This window comes from Primulina huaijiensis, chromosome 14 (assembly GCF_012295235.1).
Source record: "Primulina huaijiensis isolate GDHJ02 chromosome 14, ASM1229523v2, whole genome shotgun sequence".
Classification (NCBI taxonomy): Eukaryota; Viridiplantae; Streptophyta; class Magnoliopsida; order Lamiales; family Gesneriaceae; genus Primulina; species Primulina huaijiensis.
The window spans coordinates 1086604-1100169 of record NC_133319.1 but is presented as its reverse complement, the minus strand read 5'-3'; the positions used below and the strand labels follow the sequence as shown (position 1 = coordinate 1100169).

General features: G+C 34.3%; 1 protein-coding gene across 2 annotated transcripts; it reads left to right on the top strand.

Moving 5' to 3' along the window:
* The first annotated feature begins 7483 nt into the window (after window positions 1–7483).
* Window positions 7484–13271, top strand: LOC140957168 (homeobox-leucine zipper protein ANTHOCYANINLESS 2-like). 2 transcript variants are annotated; one of them, XM_073414299.1, is made up of 9 exons: window positions 7484–8515; window positions 8617–8834; window positions 8913–9030; window positions 9135–9827; window positions 9986–10087; window positions 10185–10388; window positions 11367–11541; window positions 11900–12264; window positions 12574–13271. In XM_073414299.1, the coding sequence occupies exons 1-9, from the start codon at window positions 8297–8299 to the stop codon at window positions 12898–12900; spliced, it is 2421 nt and encodes an 806-aa protein (XP_073270400.1). In that variant the 5' UTR covers window positions 7484–8296; the 3' UTR covers window positions 12901–13271. The 2 variants fall into 2 exon arrangements, with proteins under 2 accessions (XP_073270400.1, XP_073270399.1); XM_073414298.1 differs by having other exon boundaries at window positions 7489–8515; window positions 11897–12264.
* Window positions 13272–13566: the final 295 nt, after the last annotated feature.

The window sequence follows — 13566 nt, the reverse complement described above, 5'->3', positions numbered from 1 at the left end:
ACTCTCAAGCACTTTTAAATCAATACATGAAACTTCCGGGGAAATGGGGTTGACAGCAACCACTAACTTGGGTATTAATTAGTTGAAGAAACTTGGGCACTCCAAAAATTGTAAGAATGAGTAATGTTAATCAAATGAGGAATTTTTTAAAGTTTTGATATGTAAGTATTTTTGTATATTAAAAAAATGAATTTTCTACGCTCATAATATATTAGATTGCAAGTAAACAAATTAAAAAAAAAAAAAAAAAAAAAAAAAAAAAAAAAAAANAAAAAAAAAAAAAAAAAAAAAAAAGCAGACAAATAATCTTTATATTAACTGGAGTTGTACACTTCAGTGATCGATAAGGTCATGTAAATTGATTGAATTTAGACCAAAATTTAGATAAATAATCAACGGTTTGAAAAGTAGTGCGGAATTAACTTAGACATCAATCGAACAAGTCATAAGTCTTCAACGTGTACGCATTAAAATTTTAAGTATGCCAAAAGTAAGAAAATTGCATTTTTGTCATGTACGTTTTCTATTTGTGATTTTGGTTTTTTATGTTGTCAAGTTCAGTCTTAGTCCATTGTCTTTATTTTATTTTTTTCAATTTTAGTTCTCTTCTGACGTGGTGTTTATATGACACAAATGCTTCCAATGAAAATGGGCTAAAATAGCCAAAAATAATAATAATAAGATATAAGGTTAAAACTGAAATTTGATAATACAGATTCTTAAAATCACCAAAAAAAAAAAACGAACATAAAATACCAAAAATGCAATTTCCTATGCCAAAGAAATACATCTCTAAAAAAATTTATATATATTGTCGCGCAATTGCGTTTTAAATATACAATTTGCAAACACTTTTTAGATTTATTTTTAATAATATTTCATATTTTTATTGTAAGTTAAATAAATTACGAAATGCTATTTAGAAAACAATATTAGAACATTAATTTTTTTTACGAATCAAGCTATTGCATTAGGTCATATATTAAGAGAGTTGTCGATAAGCTCTAGTTAATAAATTATAATTCATTAATCGCAAAAGTTACTGTATATATTATTTTTAATATTTTACATATATCGAATCTTAATTAATTCGGGATTATTTATGGGACATTAATAAGTTTTAATTTATAGGATCTTAAATCTGGAAGTTTTCAATCATTTGAATTTTATCGAGTAATTAATATGATCAAGTGAGTGTACTAATGGTGCAAGAAATGAAAGCTGAAAAATAATTAAAAATATCGAGTCAAATAATTTAAAACCAACAATACAAATCATGCATTTAACTTGTAAGTATTAAATATATAACCGATAAAAATGTATTAAATCGATACATTTAATTGGATATTAATATTTGTAGTTGTAATATAAAAAAAACTAGTTATAAATATTTTGCGTTAAGGTACTAATTAACTAGGGGATTGTATAACTATTATTAAATGTTATAGAACATCTTTTAATGCATGATCTCTTAATTTTAGCTAGAAACTATATTATATTACTTCTTTTTCTGTGTGACTAATTATCTGACGGGGCAACTCGTGGTGGGTGGGCCGGCCGGCTCAACAAAATCATAATTTGGCGGGCTGGCCGCCCAGGCAAGCCGTCTTGACAGGTTGAGAAATCCTCAGTCCAATTCAACCCAATGCGGGCTGCAGGTTAAGCGGCCAGCATGTGTATAATTCATTGAATCTGATCATTTTAAAATAAAATTTTCTATAAAAACCTTAATAAATGTAGTTCTTGATTTTATAATTCTACTTGTTAGCCAAAGTAATAAATACAATGAATTCACAACTTTTACTACCAAAAAAAACATATATATCTTTTTTTTCCTTCTTAGCTGGTGGATCAACCTGCAACCCACATGGGTCGGCCTGTTTAGGCTCGTCTTTAAATAAATTAGTAAAATTTCAACACAATTCACTTAAATTATTTGGCAGGGTTGATCAACCCAACAGACTCAACCCATATCTACGTCCCTACTAATCGCATGCTGCTTAACATCACTTTAATGAAGTTTGATTTAATTTTAATTCAATTCTTTCTAGAAAAATAGTTTAATTAGTTCAACATAAAAAATTTATATGTGATATGATTATATGCTTTGATTGCATAAAAATAGTTTTTTTAGAATATAACATAGAATCACCATTTATTTTGGAACAATATATTTATGCAATTTGAAATAATAAAAATAAACATCTTTATGCAATTATTCAGTTTATTTAACTATTTTTTGTAATAAAAATTTAGCATGTGATTTATAGTAAATTAATTAGTTAATTAACTAACAAAAAATCGAATTAGTCTATGTCCTAACGTGCAGTGTTAGCTCACCTTAGGTTGGGTAAAATGTTAGTCCCAGTAAACCTAATGCGCAGCCCAATTAGGACCTATTCATAGATACGGCCGTTTTCTTCGGTTCTTATTCGGGGTGGTTTCATTTTCATCGGCACGTTCATATTACCGAAAGATAAAAAGTAATTTGTATTTGTATATTAAAAGTAAAGTAAGATTAGTAAAATTATTATGTTGAATTATATGATCAAAATTACTCTGTCCTAGTTCTGATTTTATAGGAGCAGCGTAAATTTCTTTATTACCTTTTTTAATTTGTAAAGTAGTGAATGGAGGATGAATATCAAAATATTCTTCTCCAGTTTCATGAACATATAATTTATATGTTGATTCAAGAGTGTTTATGAAAGACTCATCTGTAAAATTTGAAAATATTTTATTTCTTACTGGAAAATATAAATTTTCTAACCATTTGAAAATATCTAAATTTGAGTTAGTTTCTTTAACCCAATCTAAATATCTTGAAGAATATAAAGTTTGTTGTTTTGAATTTAAACAACTTAAAAACCATTTTTTCTTATTTAGATTTTTAATCTTTTCTAAACTTTTCTGAATAGAATCGTTATTATTAATAATCATAACATTATATCCCATATCAGAAAAAGTAGGAGAGTTAGATTTTCTATTATTAACAGAATAACTTTGTTGAAATCGAGAAGTACTTGATTGAGGAATATCAACTTTGTATTCAGGATGAGAAACATTATCATTTGTCTTTTGAATATCAGATATACTAATTTTTTCAAAATCAGATATAGAAGAAGTAAAATTTCTACTTTCTTCAGGAAGTTTAATTCGTAGATGTCTTTGTGATGAAAATTTTATTTCAACATCTCCATCAACATATTGAATTATACTTTCTAGTTTTCTAGATTCTTCTTTTAGAGAATGAGCTATATTCTCCATTTTCCAGATTTCTGGTAAAGTAACTTGACTCCAATTAATTGTTCTAGGAATCATGATATTGCTTTTAGTAATATCATTTATAAAAAGAGTAGTTTCTCCTCTTTTTGAACTAATTTGATTAGTATTGATTCTAAAATTAGATATTGTTGAATTCATAACTTTATAACAAATTCTATATAATAGAACAACATTTTCTGTACCATCTATTATGTCAAAACCTTCAGTCTTTATATTTAGAGTGAGGGCTTTCATGATATTTGGATCAGAAAGAGAAATCGGAAAATTAGAAAAACAACTAAAATGTATTGGTCCTTCGCATAATGAGGACTCTATTATTCCTTATAAGGAATCTTCGAATTTATTATGTCTTTGATCTCGCACTAGGATTAAAGCTGAAGTATTTAAGCCTAATCTGGTAAGAGGTTTTAAACCTACTTGTATCATTTCCAGATGCATAAATTTGTAAGATTGCTTGTGAATATTAACAAGATTTTGAGATAATAGACTAAATGAGTCGTATCCTCCTTTTAAAGGAATCGCTTCTTCTATAGTTTTAATTATATAATCAGATTTAAAATTAAATCCATTAGATCTATAAATCTTCATATTAGAAGATGCTGGTATTTTCCAGTTTGAATATTTTTTTCGAAATTTTCGGAAATAATCAATTTTTTATTTTTATTTTTTAGTATTACTACTTGAAGATTTATTATTAGTAAAAGATCTTATTAATTTATCCATCAGAATTTTAGTAGATACTGTCAAGGATTTACACCTACCTTGCTCTTTGGCCTTACAGGATTTACGGAACCTGACTTAAGGATTTCTCCCGGGTATAACTACTAATTTCTTTGCAGAATAAAGAAATTCATATCTATAATAAAAATAAAATCTTTATAGAATAATTTCTTCAATTACAATGGCTCTGATACCACTACAATGAAACACAAAGTAGCCTTTAAGGCTTATTATAACTACAACGAAGCACAAAGTAGCCTTTAAGGCTTATTATAACTAATCAACCTTAATTTAAAGTTTAACAGGAGATCTTCAAATCTTCTCCTTTAAGCAGCTAACTGTGAGCTCTGTTTTTCGTAAGCTTTTAAGGTAATTCTGGATCTTTCCAGATGTGGATAAACAAACCACTGTTTATAAACAGGATTTACTTCTGGATCTTTTAAACGATTTTCAAGAACTTCAATTTGAGTTTTTATTAATTTAATTTTCTTTTTTTAAATTATAAAATAATTTGCAGATGGCATGATATAATCGAAGGGAGGATCATAAATGTAATCGTAAGACATATACTTACATATTGAAATTCTGGAATCGGAAAGATGAAACTAGAACTTGAAGAGATTAAGAGATTGCTCGCAAACTTCTTTTATTTAGAGAGAAGCTAAAGGGTTTTCGGTGTGTGGTTCACAGAGGGCAACCACTCCTCTTATAGACATAAAAAGCAAACAGTACACCCACTATTAAACAAATACAATAAAGACACTTACAATAAAAGATAAGGTTACAAACACAATAATGTAACCCAATAATATAAACCTTTTTGACAAAAGACTTTTAATCGGTGGTGATATCCAGCTCATTCTCTACTGGCTTATGCATTTAGTAATGCGAAAAGATCATCCCAATCATATGGGTCCTGGGCATCTTGATCTTGATCATCATTTTCTGTCATAGTTGTGTCTTCTTCCATTTTCTCTTTTCCTTTTGAGGAGGAAGATGCTTGTGTAGATAAATTTGATTTTTCACCGAATACTTCTGAAAACATAGAAGTAATGGTATCTTTATCCAAATGTTGGAAAAGTTCTTTGAATAATGTGGTCTGAGTTGGGGTATCATGATTCATTTTTCTCATAGTTTCTCTGGCCGGTCCAAGAGCTATTACCCCCTGTCTATCATAGACTTTTCCTTCTCCGAAAAAGTCCTCTTTGCCCCACCATTTTATTAAAATTTTTCTGATTAAGATAGTAGAGGAAAAATTAATTTCAAACTTCTCTTTATTCATGTCTTGAAGTCCATATTCCCATCTTATAATCCAGGGAACATTATAATTTATAGCGAATTGGATCATGGCGGTCATTCCATCAAAATGTGGATTAGCCTGTTGGAACTTAATCCATATGTTTTTAACATTTTTAGGAAGACTAGAGGGCATTACCCCCCATGAGAAAAAGAAAGTACACATGTCATCTAATATAACTATGTGAAATCGATCCGGAACCAGTTTTGATACCAGATTAACATAGTTCTGATTCATTTTGAAGCAATTTAATATAATACAATTTATTATTGATGTTGAATTTGATTCAACTCATAACCAATTATATAGGTTTCAGGTTGAATTGGGCATGCGGATCGATTTCAGATTGATTCAATATGTTAACGATGTTTATTTACGTTAATTAATATAGATTTAGAAGAGATCAAGTGATTTATAAATGTTAGAGGGATCATGTTGTGAGGGTGTTACCATCACTACAAATGTGATTTTATAAACTGTAATTGAATTCAACTATTTACAACACGTGTATCTATGATCGAGATTCGATTCGAATATATAATTAGCATATATATACTAGTTTGTTAATTTGGAATCACTGATAAATTTAATTATGGTATTGTTGATAGAATTATTGAACCGAATTCGGATCATTTTCGTATTGATTCAATCCGTTACCCATGTTTATTTACATGACCTACAGATTTAGCGGAGATCGATTGATTTTGTAACGGTTAGTGAGATCTTGACGTGGGGATATTACCATCATTACAGATAGAATTGTGGAACCGTGATCGGTCTGAATTCAGATCGATTGCGTATTGGTTCAATCTGTTAACCATGCTTATTTACATGGGTTATATATTTGAGGAGATCAATTGATTTTATAACGGTTAGTGAGATCCTGTCGTTGAAATATTACCCACATTACAGATCCGATTTTACAACAGTTACAAAAGTCAACTATTCACAACATATGTATCTATGATCGGGATTCGAATATATAATACGCGCGCGCGCGCGCACACACACACACAACACCTTATTAATATGGGATCATTTATTAATTATGGTATTGTTGATAGAACTGTGTAGGCATAATCGGACAGAATTCAGATCGGTTCTGGATTGATTTAGTTCATTAACTATGCTTATTTACTCGAGTTATAGATTTTGTGAAAACAACTGATTTTATAACGATCAGTAAGTCCTATCATGGAGTAATACCTTTACTATATCAAATGTTTACACTATATGTATCTATGATTGGGATTCATTCGATTGGGATTCATTCGATTCGAATATATAATTAGCATATATATACTAGCTTATTATTTTGGAATCATTTATAAATTTTATTATATATGATTTTGTTGATAGAATTGTGGAACCGTTCACTTCTATACTACTACAATCATATCAGCACTGAGTAAGAAAGCTGGTGGGGAAAAAAAGGTAAAACATTTGTTCGAAAGAAGGTAGCGATAAACCAAGAGCGAAACAGATTTTTATATACACTTAATTGTCAAGTGTATCTCACCCAGACTAGCCCTAATTTCAATTTTCAACCATAAAAATGGATCCAAAAAATCAAATTATTTCACAATTGTATACATTTTATCCCAGGGATAAATTCTCCACAAACAATAAAAACTTCACAAATAGACTCTAAATTACTTCCAAAAATCATTAGTTATGGAAAAAACATTCTATTTTATAGTCTTTAATTTAATAATAAAACCAATTGTTTTTGCTCCACAAATTTACGTGCATATATTACTCCAGTCATTTTTAATAAAATTAAACTACACATATACATATATATATATACACACACATATATCTATCTTATATTTTTGTTTTTATAGTTTGTCTAGGCTTCAAAATGTTGTGCAATATTGTTATCTGTCTGTAATAAATCCGTGGGCCAAACAGGTGCACTAAATGCGTATGAGTGGGGAAGGGGGACGAAGGACGAAATTTACACAACATTTTGAAGCCTGGACAAACTGTAAAAATAAAATATCTTGTTCAATTTCGCGTACTTTTACTGTTTTACAACGTAAAGAGGTACTCAAAAGGGGACAAAGAAAATTTTTTTCAAAGGAGAGAAATCAGAAAAGTCCATTTCTACTGTCTGTATGCGAGAGAGTCAACTGCGCCTTTTTCTCTGCGTTTTTAGGCGCATGTATATGTGGACTTCGAATACTCCACATAGTGTAGCGGTATTATCTTCGTTTTCTTCAATTTTCTTGCTTTTTTTGTTGGCGTTTTCCCCCTCTCTCCTCTCTCAGCGAGGAAATTATACGAACCTTTTTAGCCATTCACGGTTTTTTCTCTCTATTTCTTTTGTTTTTCTGCTTTTTTAGGACATGACAACTATCTTTTTGCAAGTCAAGCATGCAGATATATGAATGAATAGAAAAGAAAGAGAGGTCCTCCAGACTAGGGTTTTCTTGAGGCAAAGGGACCCCCCGTTTTTCTCTTAAAAAAGTTTGGATTTTTTGAGAGATTTGGGTTGGGGGAGAAGAGGGAGGGGATAGAGAAGGAAGGGGTAAGCGACGAAACAGAAAGTTTTTTCGCTTGCCTTTTTTTGTCTCTCTTTCTCTCAGTTTTTTTGGTTCATATCAAAGCAGAAGGCTTGATTTTATGAGAGAGGGAGTTGGAGACATTTGGATTTAGGCCTTGTGTCTCCTCTACCTCTCCTTTATTTTTCATCTCTTTTTTGTCCCTCTTCTGCTTGTGATTATTGTCCAAGCAGATTTCTCGTGTTTTTGGTGTTTGATTTTGAAAAATAAAACATTGTATTAATTACGTTTGGAACAACTGAAGTCCTGCCGCCTGATATACCAAGTTTCTCGGTAGTTTTAATGCTGCTTCTGAATCTTGTGGTGAGAGAAGTGAAGAGCCACTCCAGAAGGAATATAGGGAGGTGAAAAGGCAAGAGCCAAAACTAGAAAGAGTGAGTGAGGGGAATAAAAAAGAAAAGAGACTAATTAAAGCGCGTATTAATTCATGAATTTTGGAGATTTTCTCGATAACAATTCTTGTGGTGGTGGCGGTGCAAGAATTGCAGCGGACATACCCTATAGCGACAGCACCAATATTAAAACCATCACTTTAACAAGCAATATCAACAGCATGCCCACTGGTGCCGTTGCTCAGCCCCGCCTTCTGTCTCATTCTCTCCCCGCCAAGCCAGTGTTCAATTCTGCCGGCCTCTCTCTAGCCCTTGTACACTCTTTTTTCGTTTATGTAATTGTATATACTAGTGGGGAAGGTTTTATATCTTTTTAATGGTTTTCTTGGCCTGGGCTATTGTTTTTGTTGGGCAGGAAACAGGTGCCGGAGCTAGTCAAGGAGCGGTGGCGAGAATGGGGGAAACTTTTGAATTTGGTAATGTCAGGAAAATTAGAGATGAAGAGCACGAAAGTAGATCTGGGAGTGATAATATGGAGGGAGCCTCCGGAGATGAACAAGATGCCGCGGACAAACCGCCGAGGAAGAAAAGATACCACCGACACACTCCTCAGCAAATCCAAGAACTTGAGGGGTATCGATTATTTATCGCTTTTGATGTTGCTTTTGTATGTATTTTTTATTGATCTTTTGTTTTCGGATGTCTCTTCAGTCTCTTCAAGGAGTGTCCTCACCCTGATGAAAAGCAAAGAACGGAGCTCAGCAAACGGCTTTGCTTGGATTCTAGACAAGTCAAGTTTTGGTTTCAGAATAGAAGAACTCAAATGAAGGTATCAGGAAAAGCCTCTTCGCCTCTTTAATTCGATGTGTATTTTTTGGAGTCTCTTTGTTTCCAATTAGGTTTGATTGAAATTTGAGTTCTTGATTCGACCAGACACAACTCGAACGCCATGACAATTCGCTGCTCAGGCAAGAGAACGACAAGCTCCGCGCCGAAAACATGTCGATAAGGGACGCAATGAGAAACCCAATGTGCACCAACTGTGGCGGTCCGGCTATAATTGGTGACATATCCCTGGAGGAGCAACACCTCAGAATCGAAAATGCTAGGCTAAAGGATGAACTGGATCGTGTATGTGTGCTTGCCGGAAAGTTTTTAGGCCGTCCCATTTCTTCTATGACTGTGTCCATGGTGCCGCCAATGCCTAATTCTAGTTTGGAACTTGGAGTTGGGAACAATGGTTTTGGTGTCTTAAATGCCGTGCCTTCGTCGCTACCATTAGGCTCCCCTGATTTTTGTGTTGGGATTTCGAACCCTTTCCCTTCAGTGCCTTCAGCTAAAGCAAGTATGAATGTTGCCCCAATCGAAAGATCTTTGGAGAGATCAATGTACTTGGAGCTTGCTTTGGCTGCTATGGATGAATTGGTGAAAAAGGCTCAATCAGATGAGCCCCTTTGGGTTAGAACATTGGAAGGTGGGAGGGAAGTGCTCAATCATGAGGAATATTTAAGAACTTTTACTCCTTGCATTGGCATGAAACCGACTGGTTTTGTATCTGAGGCCTCGAGGGAGACCGGTTTGGTGATCATAAACAGTTTGGCTCTAGTTGAGACGTTAATGGACTCGGTGAGCACTCTTGTTAAAATGTCCATAATGCATCACTTAGCTTGAAAGTAACCGATGTAATTTTTTGGAGTTGAAAACTTTTTCTTTACGATGATGTTATGATATATGGTTCATGTTTCTCGATTTGTGAGTAATTGAGGTTTCCTCATATCTGATAGAACAAATGGGCAGAGATGTTTCCTTGTATAGTCGCCAGGACCACGACGTTGGATGTTATATCAAACGGTATGGGCGGAACAAGGAACGGTGCTCTTCAACTGGTAACGTTCATTCTGGTTGGCACACCATTTTTATGCTTCCTTTGTGCATCCGAATGACTGATTCTTGAAATTTTGTTACTTCATTATTATGTATTAGATGCAAGCTGAAGTCCAAGTTCTGTCACCATTAGTTCCGGTTCGAGAGGTCAACTTTCTTCGGTTCTGCAAGCAACACGCCGAGGGTGTGTGGGCGGTTGTTGATGTTTCGATCGACACCGTCGGAGAAAATTCGCAGATGCAGAACTGCCGGAGACTTCCCTCTGGATGTGTGGTGCAGGATATGCCCAATGGCTATTCTAAGGTAATTATTTCTTTCTCCTAGTACATGCATGTATGGCTTATTTTGTTGGCTTGTTACTTATTGCACACAGCTCAATACTTGTTATCTTGACATTTATTGAGCCTCACATAGGTTGGTACCTCTCACCTTATTGTGTTAAATAAGTTTGTTGAAACAACTGCACCTTTGGGACTTAGTTGAGAACAATAAATTTTGAATACCTCTACCCCCATTAACAAATCGTGCATTTTCTTGATTCAAGAGACCATGTCTTCATTGTTATTTGAGATTCAAGAAATAACGACTTTTACTCACGAATAGCTTGACTCGTCAAATCTTAATGGTGTGTGTATTTAGCTCCCATGTTTAGGTCAAAGTTAAATACAATGAGATGTTTCCCTTGTGGCATGACTATTGTTTGTTTAATCTAGTTAGTTTAATGATTATTTTTGACCTGGGCTCTCGTAAGATTATATTAAAATGAAGTAGATCCACATGGGATAATTGAGGTAAATCCCAACACTTGATATAAACAATAGTTGATAAATAATATAAGCCTCCTGCTATTTTTACGTCTTGGGTTACATTAATATCATATGATTTTGTATTAAAGGCTGTAATAATTTATTTATGGAACTGTCTATTACCTGTTTCCAGCTCCGTAATGTACTTGTTTCTCTAATCAATCAAACCCTTGTCCGGATCTCTCAGCCTCGTGCCTCTAAATTTGTCATAATTTTGTGTACCCTATCTACATATAGGCTTCTGTTATATGTATTGGTGGACCCAATTAGTTACAACTAGAGGCGGGACGGGACAGTTGCATTTGCATCCAGCGAAAAGAAAAAAATATAAAGTTTTTATTTATAATTTCTCGTTTTATATTGTGATTCTTGGGATTGTGACAGTTAAAAATAAAATAATGCCACTCATGCCAAGTCAGTTTATTTATGTTTCAAGAAATTAAGCGTAGTAGATTAATGGCTTGCTATTGTGTAGGTTACATGGGTGGAGCATACTGAATATGATGAGAGCGCTGTTCACCAGCTTTATCGGACTTTCATCAGCGCCGGGATGGGCTTTGGTTCGCAACGTTGGGTCGCCACCCTGCAACGCCAATGCGAGTGTCTCGCCATCCTCATGTCTTCCGCCGCTCCCTCTAGGGATCAAGCTGGTAAGCTGGCACGATAAATTTCTATCAAATATTTATTGCGATATAAAAGTAAGATACAGATTTGAAAGAAGCTAAACTTTTACTCTGTAATTGATTGTTCTTATTTAGAAAATTATCAAAACAAAATACTTTTTAATCATCATATCTTTATGATAATCTCATTTCTTTAACTTTTATTTTTAAAACCAAATTATAAAAGCCTATATTAATATTACCAAAATTATTAAAGTCAACCGATTATTTATATTTTATATTATTAGATAATTTGGAAACCACGTACTTGTTTTTTAAGATTATCTTGTACAACGGCCTAACATGTTTCTTGTAATGAATGTGACATTAATTCCACATGCAGCAGTAAGTGGTGCGGGGCGGAGGAGCATGCTGAAGCTAGCACAGCGCATGACCACCAACTTCTGCGCTGGTGTGTGCGCTTCCACAGTTCACAAATGGAACAAACTACGTACTGACAGTGTGGGCGAAGATGTCCGAGTCATGACTCGGAAGAGCATCGATGACCCTGGTGAGCCACCTGGTATCGTGCTTAGTGCCTCGACTTCCGTGTGGCTGCCGGTGTCGCCTCAGAGACTGTTCGATTTCCTTAGAAATGTAGGGTTTAGGTGCGAGTGGGATATCCTCTCAAATGGTGGACCAATGCAAGAAATGGCGCACATTGCCAAAGGACAGGATCATGGCAACTGCGTTTCCCTTCTACGTGCAAGTGTAAGTCCCCCAAACTTGATCTAAAAATAACAACTTTTTGGGTGGTTTGTTTTAATATTATATTCAGAATTTAGTGGATATATTACCATGATCGGTCAAAAGAATTACGTTGTTAAATATTTTATTACACCTTGTGTCTACGTATTAAATTCAGTTTCTTTACAAATAATATATTAGAGAAGTAGATTTTTTGTCAAACAAATGTCAACGCCTTCGCCGACGTCAATGAAGTAAAAGTCAACTGTTGAGTTGACTCCCGTGACAAAGCTCTGCGTAATACTGAAGGGGTTTTCTGTAATTTCCACTCAGGCAATAAACGCAGACCAGAGCAACATGTTGATACTCCAGGAGACATGCATAGACGCAGCGGGGTCGCTTGTGGTGTACGCGCCAGTGGACAACCCGGCAATGCACGTGGTGCTCAACGGTGGAGATCCTGCTTACGTGGCGCTGCTTCCCTCTGGGTTCGCCATCGTAGCCGGTAGAGTGAACGGGTCACTTCTGACCGTGGCATTTCAAATCTTGGTGAATAGCCTCCCCTCGTCCAAGCTCACCCTTGAGTCCGTGGAGACCGTCAATAATCTCATATCGTGCACAGTGCAGAAAATCAAGGCTTCCCTTCAATGCGAGCCTTGATTCCGATGTGAACTTCGTTAATTCGGTGTGGTGTTTAAAATGTGTATATCCTCCGGTCACGATTTAGGGGGGTTGATCGAGTCAAGAACGAACCAAGTGTCGAAACACCTGCAGGCTCTACCATCGTCTTGCTTTCTTGCTTGGTAGGCCGTGGTGGGCGGTGGTTCGGGTATTGACTCAAGAATGCCCCTTAAGTTGGCTTTGAGTAGCATTTGCGTGTGGTTGCGTGTTTTTTGTTGTCAGTTTCTTCGACAGTACTTGATGTAGCTATGTTGAGCTTGACTTCAATCGTCTTGACTGTATTTTTATGCGCTTACATTATTTCTGTGTTTGTACTTTTATCCAACATTTTATTTTATTTTATTTTATTTGTTTTTATATAATGGGGTATATGAATTTTTTTTTATCCAATTTAATACCATTTTGGGACATTATCCGACATTTTATTTTCAGTTGTCCAAATAACACACAGTAACAAATAATTCATCTGAGACAAGTAGCCGTCGATGCAATTGCATTAAATTCCAAATTATATCAAAACACGACTCCTTCAATCGTTAGAAAGTATCCCTCTTTTTCTCATACATGAAGTAAATATGAATGTGAACTTTTTGTGAGACAGGTAGCGCGGCCCAACTTTGTGAACGAGTTGAATTCGACTTCTTA

Excerpts from the sequence above, each read along its gene's own strand:
- LOC140957168 (XM_073414298.1), top strand. The coding sequence starts at position 8,297 with ATGAATTTTGGAGATTTTCTCGATAACAATTCTTGTGGTGGTGGCGGT. Across the intron at positions 8,835-8,912 it reads CAAATCCAAGAACTTGAGGG|TCTCTTCAAGGAGTGTCCTC; the intron begins GTATCGATTATT and ends ATGTCTCTTCAG. Across the intron at positions 10,389-11,366 it reads TGCCCAATGGCTATTCTAAG|GTTACATGGGTGGAGCATAC; the intron begins GTAATTATTTCT and ends GCTATTGTGTAG.